General features: G+C 37.4%; 1 protein-coding gene across 2 annotated transcripts in view; it reads left to right on the forward strand.

The window, feature by feature from the left end:
• The window catches only part of ALG5 (ALG5 dolichyl-phosphate beta-glucosyltransferase), a 37,143-nt gene that overhangs the window by 5,227 nt on the left and 11,444 nt on the right, over positions 1 to 20,472 (forward strand). For both annotated transcript variants that reach the window (XM_032496286.1, XM_032496285.1), the window contains 4 exons: positions 956 to 1,024; positions 4,505 to 4,597; positions 7,118 to 7,231; positions 18,048 to 18,107. In XM_032496286.1, the coding sequence (XP_032352177.1) occupies positions 956 to 1,024; positions 4,505 to 4,597; positions 7,118 to 7,231; positions 18,048 to 18,107 (336 nt within the window). The remainder of the gene's footprint in view (positions 1 to 955; positions 1,025 to 4,504; positions 4,598 to 7,117; positions 7,232 to 18,047; positions 18,108 to 20,472) is intronic.

Consider the following 20,472-nt stretch of genomic DNA (forward strand, 5'->3'; position numbering starts at 1 on the left):
GAGCAAACGGGAAACCTGAGACTTCTCTTACGTACCCTCCCTCCCACTTTTTATCCTCCCTTTCCCAATGCTACATTTAAAATTGAGTGATAGTGTGTCTGCAGACTTTGTATGACAGCACAGCGCTATTGTGTTTTTGTGGCTTTTTAAGAAAGACGTTTATTTGAAAAAGACTTATAGGTAGGGTGAAATCATTTTGTATGTCTTTATTATTCTGAAGACTGCCCCCTCATTTCTTTTCCTTTCCTTTCCCCGGGTGAAGAGAAGAAAAGTAACACGTGCCTGTCTTGTAGTAGCCGTTGCCACTGGAAGCTCCTTGGAGAGTTTAAGGAAATAGTGAGCTTTGTAGCTGGTTCTTTTTTTTAGAAAATTTCTTGTTTTGATTTACTTTGGTTTTAGGGGTTTTTTTGTGTAAAAGGAAGAGAGAAGAGTCACTGAAAGAGAGGGGGCCTTCCTCAAAACTTAAGTTTACAGAAAAGAGGAAGAGAACTGAGCCCTTGTTATACATGACGCTTCTGCCTCTTCTATTACATGTAATCTGCACACCAGCCGTGGGACTAGGTTTGGTCTGGTCATAAAGTTAAGCGGTGCAGCCAGGTTGGAATCTGCACGCTCTGATTTCATACCCTGTGCGCTTTTTCCTGGTTCACCACGTGCACCACGTGGCCCCTCTCGGAGCTGCTCAGCCCCTCAGCACCTGGCTCCTCCCACCACGTGGGGCAGGGCGGCCGGGGAGGAGTGGGGGCCCCCTGAGATTTATTCCACGTTCACCCTCCACTCCTGCCCAGTCTCTTCTCCTTTCTGTCCCCAGCCTTTTTACTTTATATGATTAGTGTTTATATTCATGTTTATACACAGCAACACTGAAATAGTTGTTTTTTGAATTCCTTACAACTCTTAGAATTCCTGATACCAGTCATGCCAAATTGTGGTGTTTTATTTTTGCTTCCTGCAGAAACAAGATCCTGCATTCACTTACGAAGTGATAGTAGTTGACGATGGCAGCAAAGACCAGACTTCAAAGGTACGTAACTTGCTTTTAGAATTGCCAACAGATAGAATGATTTAGCAAGTGGGAAATCATATTTCCGCTTGTCAGAGCACCCCAAAGCGGCGCCAGATACTCTCCATTTATATACGTGGGTAGTAGAAAAAGCAGAGAGATTTCACACATGGAAAGCTGGGAAAGGCAGCTGCCATTCCCTGCTCCCTGAGACCAGGCAGTGAGAGGATATACGTGAGGACAGCTCACCTTGGCCTCTGGGGAACCCTCTTTGCCTACCAATTTATGGTTCCTTTTTTCCTAAGCATAATTCTTTTCTTTAGACTCCATCTTAACTTACAGTCTCTAAAGCAGTCATGGAAATAGGAAGATGTCTTCCTGTTGGGCCCTGGGTGTTGGGTATGTCTTTTGGTGTCCTCCACACTGCCATCTAGATTGACCCACGGGAGGTGACAGTGTCTTAAGGTATTACCCCCCTGTCCTTCCTGCATTCTCAGGCCCGTAACTGCCAGGTCCAGGTGCACTGATACTTGATTATGTATTAAATCTTCTCAATGGCCCTGATAAGTCATTCTCTGAACTTCTAGGTGTTTTTGGTCCTGATAAATCATTCTCTGAACCTCTAAGTGTTTTTATTAGTAAGATTGTTTCACATTTTCTTTGACATTCATGTTTCTATAATAAAAGATTCCTTTATGGTGCTGTTAATATTTTTGTTAAATGGTAACATAATAGACCTTAAAATAAATGTACAGAGAAACATCTGTTCACTTGCTTATTCATCAGTAATGATTTTTGTTAATACCAGTTGTGCAGGACGTGCTAGACACTGGCTGGCCCCTGCAAGTACACGAGCCTGCCCCATTATGTAAGGGGCTTCCAGGACAGTCAGGCAGCTTGGCTCCAGTTTCTGTAATGCAGATAAAAATAGAGCCAAAGATAAAATGCTAATAAAAATGTGAGAGAAAGAGAATTCACTTTTGAACTAACCCTTTAAGGGTGATTATGACTAGGAACATGGAAGATAGTATATTCAGATTGGAAAAAAAATAGTGTAAACAAAGGTATAGAGGCCAGAAAGTGTTGGTGGGATCTGTTTTAGGAAGGAAAAAGAAACGCGTCTCCTCTAAGCTGAGTGTTTATTGTCTTCCTGTCTCCAAGGGATATGACAAAAACCTTACAGTACTTGTTCCTAAGGAGCTTTAAACTAAGGAGGCAAAACGTGTGCCAGAGTGCAGTCTAAGGGAGTATTGTTTATTGTATCCTCAGATAATATAAGACACCAGAAAGGTAAGCACTGCGTGTGAACTGAGTTCACACATGGTGAGCAGGTGACAGCTGCTGCCGTGTTCTGCGGGGCACACTGAAGCGTCAGTGCCATGTCCCCGAGCAGGGGGCTTCCACAGTGATTGCTTTCTTCCATCCCCTTTAGAAGAAGCCTTCATCCTCATCTGGTCAGGTATCTTTTGGCTCACTCAGCTGCTCACCCAGTGACTTTATCTTCCTGGCTTTGGAGTCTTGTGATGACTGTGAAGCTTTCTGCCACCCAGGACGAACATCTGCAACTCAAGTGAATGTTGTCTGAACAGACATTTCTTGAACCATCAGTATGAGTCAAGGGCTAGGGCTCGTGCTGAAATACAAAGATGGAGACCGGTCTCTGCCTTCAAGGAGTTCACATCTAATACTGGAGACACCAGATACATCATCGAGCACGGATGTGTTCAGTACTTTTGTCATTTAGGAAGTGTCTCATGAGGGGAGCCTAGGTAATAAAAGGCGTCTAATTATCTCTGTACCAGGAGGTCTGGACATCAGCGTTTCAGCATTTGGACAGCATCAGGTGGCTTCATCCACTTTTCAGTTCCAATGCACTCCTTCATCACAGAATGGGCCACCGCCCCAAATACCGCTGATTCCGGAGCAGTCAGAGACAGCCAGGGCATTAAGAATTATCTTTGTGTGCCTCTCTCCTTTTTTGACCAGGAATAAAAATCTTTGCCAGAAGCTCCCACCCTCCAGCAGACCTCCCGTAGAGTCCATGAGCCAGAACTTGCTGACGTGGCCACCCATGCCTGCAAGAGGGGCTGGGAAAGTACTTGGCAGAGAGGATTTGGACCAATCATGATTCATCTCCTGGGACTGCACTCACTGTCACTATGCAGACTGGGGCCAAAAGAGCAAGGAAGGAGGTATTGTTTGCTGGATAGACAGCTAATGATGCCCACCACAGTCCTGTAGCAGGAGCAAGTACAAAGGACAACACCTGCCTTTCTTCACTGAGATTAATCAACCCCAGGCTGTGTGTCAAGCACTAGAAATATTAATCTTTGCCTTTAAGTAATTCACAGCCTAGTGGGGAGGGTCTGTAGTTCATTACTAAATGAGTGATGAAAAGTTGTAACTAGGCAAATATAGATCACTGTTTCATGACTTTGATTATAAATCAAAGAGAAATGATGACATTTTAAGATAATAGTGACATCAAAGGAAAGTTTTTAGTGTGCTGGAGTCTTGAGCTCCCACAGGGAAGGTGTACAGATGAGTGAAGTCACAGTTGAATAGGAAAGTGCCTTAGGAACACATAATTATTAGAATTACACTCTCCTTTTTCATGGGAGAAGGTCAGGATGAGCATGGAAGCTAGGAAGAAGAAACCGTGTTTAAGTTGAATCTCAAGCCGGCCTGACAGGAGTGCAAACACCAGATGAGAATAACTTGACAGCCGCCTGTGGAAAGCGTCAGAAGGCGAGGGTGCTGTGGATGAAGAGGTTTTATAGAAGGACATGTGGAAAAGCAAAGGGCAGGAGCCACACTCCAGGGGCTTGAAGACCAGATGAGTGATGAAGATGTAGACAGCAAGTATAGATCACCGTTTCATGACTTGACAATAAATCAAAGAGTAATAGCAGTCGCTTAAGATAATAGTGAAGTGAAAGGAAAAATTCTAGGATGCTGGAGTTTTGAGCACGTTTGAGGCTGAGGAGCCAGCAGAGAGGAAGAGATGGAAGGTTCAGAAGAGGACAAGTCATGGCGTGGTTCTCTGCTGAGAGCGAGGAATTTGAGAGAGATTTGGGGGAAATGGTTACAGACAGCTTCTCTGGGGAAGAAGGTCGATTGCTGACAAGTAAAACAAGTCATTAAATATCACTGGGCACATAGTCACAAATCTGTACCAGTCAGTCAGTGCATGGGTTTTATTTTAATTTTTCCTAGCAGCTCACTGGCTTAGGCAGAGGAGTCGAGAGTAAGAGACGGCTACTGCCTGTTCCAGTGTTCCCCCTGCAGCAAAGTGAATTGTGACTCAACTTAGTAGGTCAGTGACAGAGCTTGCCACCAGGAATTCAACTCCTCTGGGCCACCAGCATGTGCGCTGTGTGTCATCTAGTCCCGAGGAGAGAGAACTAGAGTGGTGGTGTTTAAGCCAAAATCAGAAACCCAGTTTGTATTACCATCTTGGAATTCGAATTAATTTTATTCTGCTTTCATCTAATTTGACAGGTGGCTTTTAAATATTGTCAGAAACATGGAAGTGACAAAGTACGAGTGATAACGCTGGTGAAGAATCGGGGGAAAGGCGGTGCTATTAGGATGGTAAGGCATGGTTTCAGCATTTTTATCTAAAATATAAAGATATTTTGAATAACCTCTTTTGCAGATTATAGTACACGTGAATTCTACACCTGGCTAGTCGAATACCAGCCTTCCAAGTTAGTGACAAATTGCTTTTAAAAATAACTTCATGCATATATGTATGTATGTGATAAAATCAAAAATATCATGCTGTATCTTAATGTACTGGGTGATTCAGGAAAATACGTATATCTTAAAGCTTAAAATGTTGCCATCTGTCTTGTGTCTTTGACATAGTCACCAAATAATAAGATTATATGATTTTTTGTTCATAAAATGCTTTTGTGTACTGAGTTTTACCTGCATGAGGGCACTGTGCAAAGCATCGTAGCATGTATTAAGCTAAATCTGACACAGGTCTGTCCTGATGCAATTTACAGTCTAATACTAACAGTGATTGTACTTGAGAGAGAGGCACCGATGATGTGCAGTGGAAATTCCAGGAAAGAAGAGGTTACTTTCAGCTAAGGCACATCAGGTAGGAATCAAATACGCTGAAAGAAAGATCAGAAGTCAAGACGTGTGAAAGAAAATGCAAACACTAGTGCCTTGGATGACTTAGGGATTAACTGATTTATTTTGCCCCCCTTAACAAGTCTAGATGCAGGCAGTTCAGCAGCCCCTCTGTGTCATCAGGAATCCAGGCTCCTACCTCACTCCCTCTGGCTCCTGCCCGCCCTGCACGCACGGTGCCTCCACCCTCCGGACAGGAGGGGTAAGGGCAGAAGGTAGATGTGTGCTCCCTGGTTTGCTCCTTTAAAGGAGCCTTCCCTGAAGCTCCGCCCAATGATTGACTTAAATCTCATTGGCCAGAAGAGCATCACGGGGCCTCCCCTGTTTCCAAGGAAGGCTGAGAAATGTTTTTTCTAACATTTTCATTCACAACCAAATCAGGATTCCATTAGTAAGGAAGAAGGAAAGAATGGGTATTGGTGGGTAACTGGCAGCCTCGGACACATGAGGAAATGTTGCTGAAGCCAGACTTCCAACGATGGTGAGCGCTGGCTGAATATTTTGAGCTGGGCCATAAGTGTACTACTTGAACATAATTATCACATTGAAACCTCCTCACATCATCTCAGTGAGTGAAGTCCTATTATTTTGATCATATAAATGAGGGAATTGAGGCTTAGATAAGTGACTTACTCATGGTCACACAGAGATTAAGTCAAGGTTTGGACTGGGTTAATTTAACCCTGAAATCCATGCTCTTCACTGCTCAGATCCTGTAGGGAGAAAGATTTGAAAGAAAAGCATGCCAGTCAGCGAAGCAGGAAAAGACAGAAGTAGGAACTCTCAGGATATGTACTAGAAACAGTGAGTTTGCTCTGACTGGGTCACAGGATATGCAGAAAGGAGAGGAAGAAAATAGGATTGATGCAGTATTCATCGTGGGCTTTAAATCCATCCTTTCGTTCATTTACTCAGCTAACATGTGAATGCCCACTGCATGCCAGGGACTTCGTTAGACACACTGAAATGGAAGATACCTGTCCTGCCCTCAGGATATCACAGCTCACTAGTGTTGGAAATGCTCCAGGAGAAGCATGTGCAGAATGTGGGGCACCACCTCCATCTGGGAGGAGCAGCAAAGACCTCCTACAGGAGCTAAGTTCTGAATGGAGTCTTCAAGTAGGATTAGGGATTGTCCAGGTGAAAGTCAGCACAGGGAGCTTGTGGAGAAGGAAATGAACAAAGGCACAGCAAAGGAGCTGCTAATGGTCCATAGAGCTTGACTGGAGAGATGGGCCAGAGGGTTAGGTGGGTTCAGATCATGGACATCAGGTGGAGTCTTTTAGACTTTTACTACTGACACTCACATTTTGCCCAAAAGACCGATCAATTCAAATTGAGTGGCATAATTTTTCTAAATGTCAGATGCCTCAAATAACAAAATAGTATTTGAATATATCTTATCCATACTTCCGGAATCTTAGTGACATTCTGCATTTCTTTATTTAACAATTAATTTAAAATATTTTCGATTCCATAATAAAGAATACTAAAAACCTATCATGTTATAATGCATTTCACAGCAAAGCTGCATATACTGTATTTGTTCAATCTCTCCATCAATATGTTCTTCATATTGCTGCTCCAAGTAGCTCCTGATTCCTTTGAAGCACCATGACTACGTGTACAATACAGATACAACATTTATGATAGGTATTTTACATTTTTATTCTTACTGATGCAGAATATCTTTAATTTGTCAAAAATCTATTTTCTTATCTTGGTATTTTCCAAGGTGTTAGTTGTATCACCTCACAGAGTTTTTAAAATCACGAAATAGACATTAGATACATTTGGAAAGATCCTGTCAATGTAATTTGTTTCCAGTGATCTGTGGCCTCCTTTTGCCATTTCACATCTCATTATTTCATTCTTAGATATTTTAAATAAAGCAGAATAAATTGAAATGCCACCGAATTTAACTTTAATTTTAAGCAACTTTCTTTTCATTGAAATTTTTAAATACAGGGTATATTCAGTTCTCGGGGAGAAAAGATCCTTATGGCAGATGCTGATGGGGCCACAAAGTTTCCAGATGTTGAGAAATTAGAAAAGGGACTGAATGATCTACAGCCCTGGCCTGTGAGTATAAGAATACAGTGTGAATGATACTTAATCAGGAGTAGAGGGGGTTTGAAGTAAAATTTAAATGGTGTTTATCTATAAGGTAAAATATTGGGGGATTTTTTTTTTTTTTTGCTGTGAAATTCCTGTACACAGTCCCACAGAAGAACTAATCATTTCATTATAAACATTCACTCATTTTCTGAGAGTCACTTGACAATTACTTATTTAATATTCTCTCTGTCCATCTCTTTCAACTTTAAATTGCTTTACTTGTACCAGAGTTTTAATATTTATCATGCATATTCAGCTAAGGCTTTTATTTAAAAGCCTAGACAGAGACTTCCAGGTTAAGATGTGAAATGAAACTGGATCACAGGACCTTGTTTTTGATGAAACAAAGAAAAACAAAATACAAGCAGCAACCATTCAAAAAAGATTATGTGCAAGTTCATGCTGTAGCTTCAGAAACTGGAGGTTACTTTCACTCAGCATAATGCATTTGAGATTCATCCATGTTGCTGTGTATATGACTAATTTGTCCCTCTTACTTGCTAAGTAGTATTCCCTTGTATGGGTGTACCACAGCTTCTTTATCCATTCAACTGTTGAAAGACATTTGGACTGTTTTCTACCATTTGGCAATTATGAATAAAGCCAGTATCAACATTTAAAAAAAAAAGTGGAAGTTAGGAAAGAAAGAAAATCCTGGTGCCATTCCCACTTTTTAAAAGCCATTTATAGAAAGAAGATGAGTTTACCAAATTCTGAGCTTTTTACCAAATACTCCCAATCTGGAAAGAATCAGACTGAGAGAATGAGTTAACAGCCATGGACAACAGCAAACAATACACCTACCTACCATCACCTAGAATATCCCAGAATTTCAGCAGAAGCAGAAATTGCTAGGACTCACCATTGTCAGGGCTTCCAGCTGGGTTTGAGTTGGTCACAGGTCCATGTGATTAGATCCATTCCTCTGAGGAGCGTACCTGCCCTTGTATGGGACACAACAAAACCCCACAACAGCAAGGAACCAAAGTAACCCCGCAAAGCTGCACAGAGCTCTCGGGTACTCCCCCTGCCCCACCACCCCCAGCCGCCAATGTAATCCAAGGAAAAGGTTAAAATTACACAAAAGTATTTTTGCTAAAGAAATAACATTTAATGAAAATAAGAGTTTGGCAACAAAAGCATTTGAACGTGAGATGAAAAACAGCAGAGTGATAACAAGAGAAATGACAGAACTAAGGAAACAAACTGAGGGCCAAAATAAGATCAATAAATAGGACTATCCATGAATGAAGTACTCCTGTTTTAGATCTGATCATTATTATTATAAATTTGTTAAAATAATCCCTATTCATTCAAAAACACATGTAAAACCCATTAAAGCAAAACCTCCAAAAACACAGAAAATTTAGTAATTTTCAAAATTCACCTCATATTCCTCTTTCTAGAAAAAAATATCTATTTAACTTCATAGTTTGCGAAATACTGTTTTCCCCCTGCTATCACCCACTCCTTTCTTTTAAAGATACTAAATAAATTAACTAATGTAATTCTTAAAAGAATTAGTTCTGGAAATACCCCTTTCACCTGCACTATTCAAGGAGTAGCTACTAGCCACATGTGGTTATTCAAACTAATTAAAACTAAGTAAAAGTTTTGGTCTCACTGGTCACATTGCAAAAACTTGTGACTGGTAGCTACCTTATTGGCTAAGACAGATGTAGAACATTTCCAAAATCCTAGAAAGTTCTGTTGGACAGGGCTTCCTTATGTCATATATGACATTATTATTGGATATGTGATGTGTTCACTCTTACTAAAAAAGTTTTTCTTCCACCTCTTAGTAAGTCATGGTAAGCTAAAAGAAAAATGCCGCTGGTGAAGTTCTTGGCTTTGATTTCCTGGTTCTGTCCCCAGAGAACCCACAGAGACTTGATTAGTGTTTCTCTTGCATTATTTCTCTAGCATGGGGACCTAAGAGTGGGAGAGAGACTGGAAGATGTGAGGTTGCTAGCAGCTGACTTTATGTAATTCTACAGTGGGGGCAAAGTTAGAGGGTCAGACAAACTATAAACAGGAAAAAAACTCTGCACCTTCCTCTAGTGAATCTGGTAGCCGGTGTACTACTCCAAAGAGGACAGGAGTTCTGATGTCATCTTTTTGTTCCTTATCATAATCCAGTGTACTGCACTGTTACTAGAAATGTTGAGATTTGAAGAACTCAAGTATATGATCATGACTAAGCTGTTAATTCACAGCCTGTTCTGGGTACCTCACGACATGCCTGATTATTTAAGGGTATCACAACTTACTTGAATTAACTTGAACTCAATTTATTAAAAATTTTTTTATCAATATGCATGATATAGCACTATTCGGAAGAGGTGGAAAAAGAAAGATAATTGATAAGTAGTTAAAGTTCCAAAATCCGTAGTCTCTGAGTCAACCCAGTGAGAATTATTTTTGAATTAGGACTCCCAATTCTGACAAAGCTTATGCACACTCGGTGTTGTGCTCAGAAAACTTACCCTCTGCCCCTAACTTGCAGAGAGACATTAAAAGGAATCTTCTCATCCTTCCCAACTCAGTTATAAAGCCCCTCTTTACAGTAAATGCAAATCTGTCTCCTTTTAATCAGCCCCTTTGGTTGGTTCTATTTTTTGTATCTGCACAAAACAGTCTATTTCTACTTCTTTGTGACAACCCTTCAGAGTGAAAGCTGTTTTCCATGTGTCTTCTCTACTTTGGGCTGTCAGTAGTTATTTCAGTTTTAAAACAGCACATTTCTTATCATCCTTGGTCAGTTTTCCACTGAAGCTGGTGAGGATCTGGTTACAACATCACTTTGTTCCCTCTGAGTATTGCCACTGAGCCTTGTCTCCCATCCTTATACTGGTCCAGCTGTTATTTCTGTTCCTGTGTTTCCTTTGCTTTGTCCTGTTTAGGAATGGAAGTGTGCTCTTAATTCATCCCTGTTACACATCAGCATGTTCTGTTTCCGCTTCTCAAGATGTAGATTCTTCTTCTGCCTTTAATGCAGTTGCTCTTCTCTTCTCAATTCATTTAAGCCACAAATTGGATAAGCATGCCTGACATATATTCCCTTCAGCCCTAATGAAAAGTGACTTGAATAGTTCTGAAAATAATGAAACAGGAACATGGGTTTCAGAGTAGTCAAGTCCTGTAATGACTACATGGCTGACTCACTAGATGGCGGTAGCTGCCTTAAATGTCCTTTACAAACAGCATTGGTTTGCCAGGCTCTCCAGCGTGTTCTTCAGTGGCTTCTGTTGTTTTCTTTCTTCACAGCTGATTTTATTTTTAACTGCAACAATAAGAAATCCTTTATCACAGCTGCCCCTTGAACAAGGAGGGGGTTAGGGGCGCCTACCCCACACCTCCCTGCACCAGCCCAGTTCAAACCTGTGTTGCTCAAGGGTCACTGTGCTTCTCACTTGCCATCTCTTCTTAGAGTCACCAGGTCACATGTTCTCGTCTGATTATTCTTGCTGGATGAACTTAATAAAGTTGCTTGACATTTCTGAAAATAATTATTCTTTTAAGGTTCTGAACTAAATGTGTATAATTTAATTAGAGCTTTGTATGACAAACAAATGCAATAGGGATTTACATCTGATTCCAAATATTTTATTTGTATTATTTTAATGTGCAGAGATTTTCTCCCAGCTTTTCGATTTCCTAACCAGTAGTTATTCTACCTCTTGTTAAAAAAATATGCTTGATTTTATGTAATCAAACAAAATATGTGATGATCACTTGTTCAGTGGCTTAACTACTTGACATAGAATAAAAGAAGTCCCTAAACAGGGAAACAGGTGACAAGATGTCTATGCTCCATAATCAGAGAGTAATTCCTCAGGCATGACTTGTACCTTAAATTCTCATTTAGACATACTTTCAACAAGCTTGGCTTTTAGGCTTTTAAGGTCACAGATAATTAAATGTAATGGATATGAAAGAGATGTCGAGTAAAATTACATTAAGAAAAACTATAGGAAACAGATATTAACCACACACACAATTCAATCTGCAGTGATTGCTAACTAATGACCCAAGATGTTCCTTTGACTCCTTGGCCAAGTGAAGTTTTGGTACACCAACATTTCCTATGTGTATGCGTGGCTTGCTTGTTCCTAGAACAGAAGAACATGCCACTTACTGCTTGCCTTTTCTGTGGACCATGTGGGCAGGTCTAAGAACCTGGTATATTTGTTTCACCCTCGCGGTACGTAGGTGGATAACCAAGCTTCCAAAAGGGATCCCTTCACTTCCCAGATTGTTTATTTTATAGACCAGGGAGTTACACAAGCGTTTTGCCGAGATCTTTGTGAAAATCTAACAAAGGAGAATGCGAAAATTTAAAAGGCAGTCTTAAAAAACATAAAAAGAGGTAGATTGTATATAATAAAATTTCCATAAGAGTCTGTCTCAGCAGATCACAAAGTGTGTTTCCCAGACCTTCGAAGGGCAAGGGCTGCCTATCAGAGCAAGTGTTTGTTTAGTGCCAGCAAACCTAGTTGGAAAGTGCATCTCTCTTAGACAGGGAACAGCAGACTCTTTCCGTAAAGGGCCAGAGAATACAGGCATTCCTCATTTTAGGGCATTTTGCCTTGCTGCGCTACTCAGATACTGCATTTTTTACAAACTGAATGTTTGTGGCAACCCTGCCTTCAGCACGTCTTATCAGTACCATTTTCCAACAGCATTATTTTTATATATATATTTTTTTTTATTGAAGTATAATCAGTTTACGATGTATCAGTTTCTGGTGTACAGCATAACAGCATTATTTTTTAATTAAGGTATGCACATTATATTTTTAGACATAATGCTATTGGGGGGAGGGTATAGCTCAAGCTTTAGAGCATATGCTTAGCATGCACAAGGTCCTGGGTTCAATCTCCAGTATCTCCTCTAAAAATAAATAAATAAACCTAATTACCTCCTCCCCCCCCAAAATTTTTTTAATAAATAAATAAAACATAGACATAATTCTACTGCACACTTAACAGACTACAGTGTCATAGTAGTCCACAGTGTAAACTTAACTTTTATATCCACTGGGAAACCAAAAACATTTGTGTGACTCACTTCATTGCAATTCTTGCTTTATTGTGGTCTGAACCGAACCCGTGATATCTCTGAGGTCTGGCTGTAAATATTTTAGGTTCTGTGGACCATATATGGTTTCGTTGCAGCATTCTTCTTTTTTTAACAATCTTTTAAAAACCACTTTTGGCTCACTAGCCATTCAAAAACAGGCAGCAGACTGACTTTGGCCCACAGGCCGTATTTATTACCCCTTTTCTAGAAGATTCAAACCTTGGTCTTAACAACCACAATTCTTCCTAACCACAGAAATTTTTGTAAATTTAATATCCTCATGATTGTCAGGAGAAAATACTTTTAATTTAAAAGGCAGGGAAGTAACAAAGCACCTTTCATCAAATAAAAGAGAAAAAGAATGAGTGTTGCCAAATTTATCTGTTGAGTCTGAGCAGATTGATATAGTATTTTTTTTTTAGAACAAGTTAGAAATATGAATCAAAAGCCTTAAATAATTTACATCCATTGACCCAGCAATACATATCCATTGGCCCAGATTTGAGAAAATTTTTCTTAAGAAAATTAAGAATGTATATAAAAATAAATTTTCAAAGATTTTTGCTTATTTGTTTTTTTATATAGTGGTGTTTTTTAATGAGAGGAAAAAGCTAGAAACAATCTAAAATGTGCAGTACTAAGTTACACTGGTTAAAGTCATTATATAGGATGGTTCTTCATTATACATTATTAAATGAAAAAAGCAAATTTTAAACATCTGCACAAGACCCTGGGTTCAATCTCCAGTATCCAGATATATTTATCTATAAAGTAAAATGTTAACATCAGTTGTCTCTGGATGGTGGAACTATGGATCTCTTTTCAAATTTGTATTTTTAGATTAATTTTCTCATTTATTTTTAACAATGAACTCATATTGCTTTTGCACAAAAAGAGGGGAGGGAAAGAATTTTTTTAATCAAAACATTTTTTTTTAATAAATAAAACTTTTCCTTAACTCACTAGTTTGCTTCATATAGCAAGTTTTTCATTTCTGCTCATACTGGGTGAATATGACTAATTTTACTATCTGACTTTCATTTAACTAATTTCTATACTGTTTCAACTTTTTTTCCTGTATCTACCTCATGTGGAGTCAGTTTTGTCTGTTGGAGTTCCATTTCCATTTCAGTATATTTCTTAACTTTGGATGTGAAGTTCAAATAGATCTAGATTCAAATCCCATGTGAACTTGGGCAAGTTAATCCATCCAGCTCATTTTCCTCGTCTATGACATAAGGACACTGAGCCCAAGTTCATAATCCTGAGGTAATGATTAAAATCGTTGAAATGTCTGTCCAGTGTTAGCGTGTGTTTGGCACTCAATAGCTTATGATTATTAACATTAGTCTTTGTGCTTGATTTTCAGAACTAATTCTGATGTTACTTTTTTATAATTGTTAATATAAATTGGATTTCTGTAATTTTTCTAGTCTATTTCTTCTCTCCAGTGAGTTGTGAGAAAACTGAAGCAGTACTAGGAGAGAGAGAGATTCTGCTGAAGCATTTCTTTCTAGAATATATTACAGTACCACTTTTTACTGCTTTTATAAGCCAGCTGTCATAGTAACTAAAATACTCTTTTTAAAAAAGCCGTAAGAAATTCAGCTATTGTCTGGAAGAGCTTAGAAGAAAGAGACTCCATGTCTACATACATTTTCTAATATGGGCAGTTTTTAAAACAAGAATATCCTTTATTCCTGAAGAATAACTGACTACTTTAAGAGCTGTTTAGATGAAGTCCATCTGATAATGAGATTATTATCTTGTATCAGAATGACAGATACACAAAACTCTCTTAAAAGCTTTTAGAGACTCATGCTGAAAGAAAAGGAGATTTTAAAAGGAAAGCATCTGCGTTTTTTTAATTTGTTTTTAGTTTAGTTAAATGACATTTTAACTCTACTCAGTGTCTGAAAGGTAGAAGGATTTTTTTTGCCCTTTTGCTCAGTAATGTTTCTGCTCTTTTTGGATTCAAAGTTAAAGCTTATTTGCATTTTACAATTGAACTTTTTATGTGATTCTTCTTTAAGAAAACTGTTCTCTCCCTTCCTGAGCAAAATACCTCTGCCAGAAAAAGAAGGGAAGAAAGTATTCTTACCAAATTAAATAGTAAGCGAAGTATATAACAGGTAATTTCCAAAAGAAAATGTCGATAGTTAATAAAAACTCCCCAAAAGTTTACCTTTTTATTTAAACACATTAGATCATATGTGGTTATATTTTCCCCTTATCAAATTCACAAATTTAAATGAAAATAATCAGAACTGGCAAGAACAATAGATGAAATAGTAAAATATCATACTCAGTGGGAATTAATTTAAATAATAATTTGGCCCATATACATTAAAAACATTTATACTTTTAGTATTCCAGTTGTATGACTTTCTCAAAGGAAGAAATCCAAAATACAGTTAGAGTTTTACATTCAAAGATGTTCTGTTAGACATCTTTATAATAAAATGAAATTAGAAACAGTCAACACGTAGGTAAATGGTGAAAGTATTGTTAACCTATATGGTGAAATATTATACTGCCCTTACAATTGACACACAGAAAAGAAAGACATGCAACTTCTATGACAAGTTCTTGAAAAATAAACCTGAATTTTATCAAGCCTCTAACTCAAACAGCCAGTTTACAGGAAATACAGAGGACAGAGGAACATGTTAAATGTCACTGGGGGGTGCAATCAGCAAAATCCAAAATCTAACAAACTCTACAGGACAAATTACATGGTTTCCTCAACAAATAAATTACAGGAAAAAAATTTAAAAGGAATAAGAGGAACCCAGGGATAAAAGAAATACCAATCAAATTGGAGAAATTTTATTTGGCACTTGATTTAAGCAAACTGAAAATGTTTATGAGATAATTGGGCAAATTTGAAAACTGACTGTATATCTGATGGTGTTAAGGATTTGTTTTTAATGTTTTAGGTGTGATACTGGTATTGCCTAGAATTTGTTTCAAAATAATCCCCAGATGGGTAGGGTGGTAGTAAAAGGCTTTGGAGGAAGTGAGGTTGGCAGTTGGCCATGTGTTGAGGCCAGATGGTGGGTACGTGGACTTCATGTTCTTACATTCTCTACTCTTGTGTATGTTTGAAAATACCCACAACCAAAAGCTCAAAAACAACAAACCTGAATATAATAAATTTTCAGATTACTTTAAATGAAAAAGAGCATGATATACATGGATAAATTTCAGTTATGATTTTTTTAAATGCAGAGGCAAAAAGAACACGATATACAAAATGTTAACAGTGGCTGCTTTTAGGCAGTGAGATTTACATGACTTTCCTCTCTATAATAGTTGTATTATGTATGTAAATTTATATGCTTGCCAATTTCTTTACAATTAACACATTTTAATTTTATTTTGATGAATGGTTCAAAATTCAGATGGTTGGTCTAAGAACGGATACAATGAACCTAGTTCTGCCCCTCATTTCTCAGTCCCATTCTACACTTAAATCTGATGTATCTGGAGTATGTCCTAGTTAGTATTTGCCTAATTACTCCCAGAAGGAACAGTGTTATCCATTTCTTGTATCTCCATCTAGAAGATATATATATATGTATATATATATATACTCTTTATTTGAAAAATGCAAATTGTAACACACTGTCCACTGTTCTGTTGTTTCCATTTAACAATTTATCTGGGAGATTGAGCCTTATGTGTACATCAGAGTGCTTCCTCACGCACAGCTTCATAGCTAGTCCCTTTTGCTGCTTCAGACAGTAGTCAAGTGATCAACTGTCCATGAATGTTTTTTACACACATGCAGGTTTATTATGGGAAGAATTCCTAGTTGTGGAATTGCTGGGCCAAATTGTATGTGTATTTGTAATTGTAACAGTTTTCAAATTGCTGTGCATATAGAGTGCGTATATGGGAAAAACTGATAGGTTTGATTTGCATTGCTAAGCGTTACTGAGGTAAGGATTTTTTCAGTTGTTAAAGAGCTATTTTCACTTCCTCCTTTTGTGAACTCTGTTAAAAGACTTTACCACTCTTTTCCGACTGAGTTGGGTAGTACTTTTCTTAGTAATTTGTAGGAGCACTTTCTGCATTTTGAAAATTGGCCTTTTGTCTGTAGTATAAATTACCATTTTTTGTCCCTAATTTATTTGTTTTTTAATTTTTAATATGGTTGGATTTTTGCTGTGCCACACAATTTTTTAAAATTTTATTGTCAAATTCATGTATTCTGGGTTTTGTGTATTTGTGCTGTCTTTGGGATCACTTAAGACTTACTTCTGATATTTTACACTTAAATCTGATATATCTGGAGTATGTCCTAGTTAGCATTTGCCTCAGGTCCATTTAATATGATTTCCAAATGGCTACCAAATAGACCACAGCATCTTTTTTCCACTGATTTAAAATGTCATCTTTATCATACTCTTAAGTACCCATATGTTTTGTGTGTGTGTGTTTCTGGCCTTTCCATTCTTTTTGGGGGGGGAGGGATGTGTTATTTATTTATTTATTTTAGAGGAGGTACAGGGGATTGAACCCAGAACCTTGTGTATGCTAAGCATGCGCTCTACCACTTGAACTATACCCTCCCCCCGGCCTTTCCATTCTGATCCATAGATTTATCTATTTACATTCTAGTACCTTAGTTTTAATTGTTACAGCTTTATAATATATTTTTAAATCCTCTGGAGCTAGTCCTTCTTCACTTTTAGAATTTGCTTGGCTCTTCTTGGTTCTTTTTTCCCCCCAATATTCCAGATCAGCTTATCTAAATCAATGAAAAGTTATCTTGATATGTCCGTTGGTATGGCCTTAACTTTGAAGATTAGCTGGGGAGCACTGACTTTTCAGTCATGCCGTTGCATCCTCTTGTCCGTGGTCACAGTATGCCCTGATTCTTTTGTTTCCCTTGGTTACATTTACATGTTCCCTTTACTTAGATCTTACCATATATCTTGTAAAGTTTATTTATAGATTTCTCTTTTTTATTGATGTTATAAATACAGAAATATATAAAAGATATCTTCTGATTATTACTTGTACATATGAAGGCTGAAATATTATATATCTATTCATCTTGTGCCCTCTCATCTTTTTACATTCTCTTATTGTTTGTAGTAGTCTTTCAGTTGATATTCTTGGATTTTCCAGAATGTAATAATTATATGTAAAATCATACTGTCTACAGATAATCCTTTTCTAATATTACTAATTTTTCTTATAATTATTTTGATACAATATTTTAATTAGAAAAATTATTTAAATATGTGAATTTTGAAATAATACATGCCCCATATATTTAGCCCTGAATAGTGTCATCTTAGTAAATACAGTTATACTTCTTTAAGGTGTACATATTCTGAACTCCTCAATAAACCTTTAAAAATATTTAATGTTACTTTATTGTTTTAATTATATTTTATTAGTATAGATCTTTATCTTTTATTTTTTTAATATATAAATATTTAATTTTATTTATTGGGGGTAATTAGGTTTTTTTATTTATTAATTTTTTTAATGGAGGTACTGGGGATTGAACCCAGGACCTTGTGCATGCTAGGCATGTGTGCTACCACTGAGTTGTACCCTCCGCAACTAATGTTACTTTAAAAAAAAAATCAGTTTCTAAAAAGATATTCATGTTGAAAATAAATATTTCTATGAATGATACTTAAATATGGAAAAATTATTTCATTGCTTTTTTCCTCAGGATCAAATGGCTATTGCATGTGGATCTCGAGCTCATTTGGAAAAAGAATCAATTGCTCAGGTGAGGCTTTCATCAACCATAGATCAGCGTCTTTTTCCTTTTTTTACATAAATATTAGCATCAAATAAGCTTTCATACTTAATCTTATAAAAATGAGGGTCCTTTCGAAAGAAAAGATTGGCACATTTAGGAATTGATTTTTTTTTCCATGATTATACAAGGATGTAGACTTCACTTCAATTTAGTATACAAGGAGCTCTTTGATTTTTTATTTTTAAAGACACAAAGAGAGTCCCCATTCAGTTATAAGGCAAGTTTCTCCAAATGATGCGTTTCTGAACCTATCAACTTGCCTTTAGTTTTTCCCATGTCAGCATACTTAAGTACTATATTTTAAGTTTTATTCAAAGTTTAAATCTTTTTAACTATTTCTCTTAGAAAAGCATTATACCTTCATATTTGTAACATTGTACTGCCCTTTCAGTATATTCAAAAAAAAAAATCACTGATGACATTAACCTTCAGGTTGTAATTTATAGATTAGGCTAAAGAAGCTGGAGTAACTTGGAGGGAAAAATATAAACAGGAATTATTCTATGCAATGTTTTTTATTTTAATCATTGTTTCACTTAAAATGTAGATCTAATGTATCAAGCATAGTAACTGTGTATCGTAGTCTCAATGGTTCATCTATTAGAGTGATCAGGTAGATTGAGAATGAAGCCAGACTTTTCAGCATAAGGTCAGAATTACCTGAGGAGCTTTTTTTTCTTTTTTAATGCATATTCCTAGGCCAATCCCAGACACACTAAATCAGACTCTAGCCCTGGGACCAGGAGTCTGCATTTTTAATATTTTCCCAGGTCACCTGATGCATACCAGAGTTTGAGAACCAAAGGAATAAAAGATTGAACCTTTCCCTCAATGATTCTGAAGTAAGACATAAAAAAAATTCCAATTTTTTTCCCCAAGATATACTAATGGCAGAGTCATAAAACCTCTTAAGGATTTTGCTCAAATGTGAGAACCTGAACTCTCCTTTTTTATAAGAAATAAGTTATTTAACATGTTCAGCATCTAGATGTAACTCTATAACCCTATGGACTCTTACTGGTATTTAGAAAAGGTTAATCTATTAAACATAGAAATATCAAACTCCTAGAAATTTAAAACTGAGAGTTTGAGATTAAATAGTCACCGTCATCACTCTACTGATGCACAAGAGGTAAGGAAAGAAAAAGTGTATGTGCATGATGTTCAGCACACAATTTATAACTGTAAAGTACTGGAAATTATAAAATACTAAACCCCAACACTAGACAGCATAGGTACCTCCCCTGGATGAAATGTCAGGCAGCCAATAAAATAGATGATAATGGAGACTGTACAATAACATGGGGAAATACTAAAATATTAAGTTATATGAAAATAGAATGATATTGTAAATACAATGTAATTGTATGAAAAATACCTATTCAAACAAAACACTTAATGAAATTAGACATTAATTTAAGGGTTTCGTGAATAAATTTTTTTTCCTTTTAAAAAAATACATAAATAGGGAAAAAAGGGGTAATCTACTTGGAAAGGAAAAAATGATTGGAGAAAAAGAAAGTAGCAATTAGGAAACATTTGGAGTGATCTAGGCAAAAAAATAGTTGGGATCTGTACTGCTGGCAACAGTAGAAACAAACTGTGTTTTGGGGTTTTGTTTTTAATGGTTTAAATTCTTTTCACTTAGAACATCCATTAATTGAAAGCTCTGAATTTTTTCCAGGATAGTATTTAGATGAGACTGTGCGATGGTCTAAATCTTCTTTTCCCCACTGCTTTTAGCCAGTAATCAAGGGATCTATCCCAGGATCTACATGTTTATAATTTATCTTGTCATCCATCCATCCCTGCCTCCATCGCTGAAAGTCAGTGATTGGTATGGTGCTTTTGGGCCCTACAGAATTGGCTGCTACTCTGTAGAAAAAGGATAAATGGTCCACTGACTAGGGATCGGCAGTCGTCCTCTCAGCCGCTGTGTAAACTCCTGCTGAGCAGACCTGTAGTCTAGGCGATTCTCATGGAGCCGTACCTGCCTTACAGAAGGTCCTCTCCAAGAGGTACACGTCCACCTGCCACGTGTCCAAGAAACTGCAGCATGGCCTTCCATTTCCCAGCTGCTTGGGTTTTCTCTTAATGTGCTGTCAGTAATATAAACCTTTGTGGTGCTCAGTCTGTGGACAATGTGTAAATTGTAACACTATTAATCAAGATAGTAAACAGCAACTTCAGTAGCTTAACTGTATGGTTTTCAGACTTATCTTTCCTAAATACCTTTACACACATTCTCCGTTCATCCTGCTGTCCGCCCTGTTGCTCTCTTGGAAGACAAACGTGTGTGACAATACAGCACCAATGGAGTCTTTCAGGCATC

This window comes from Camelus ferus, chromosome 14 (genome assembly GCF_009834535.1).
Source record: "Camelus ferus isolate YT-003-E chromosome 14, BCGSAC_Cfer_1.0, whole genome shotgun sequence".
Lineage (NCBI taxonomy): Eukaryota > Metazoa > Chordata > Mammalia > Artiodactyla > Camelidae > Camelus > Camelus ferus.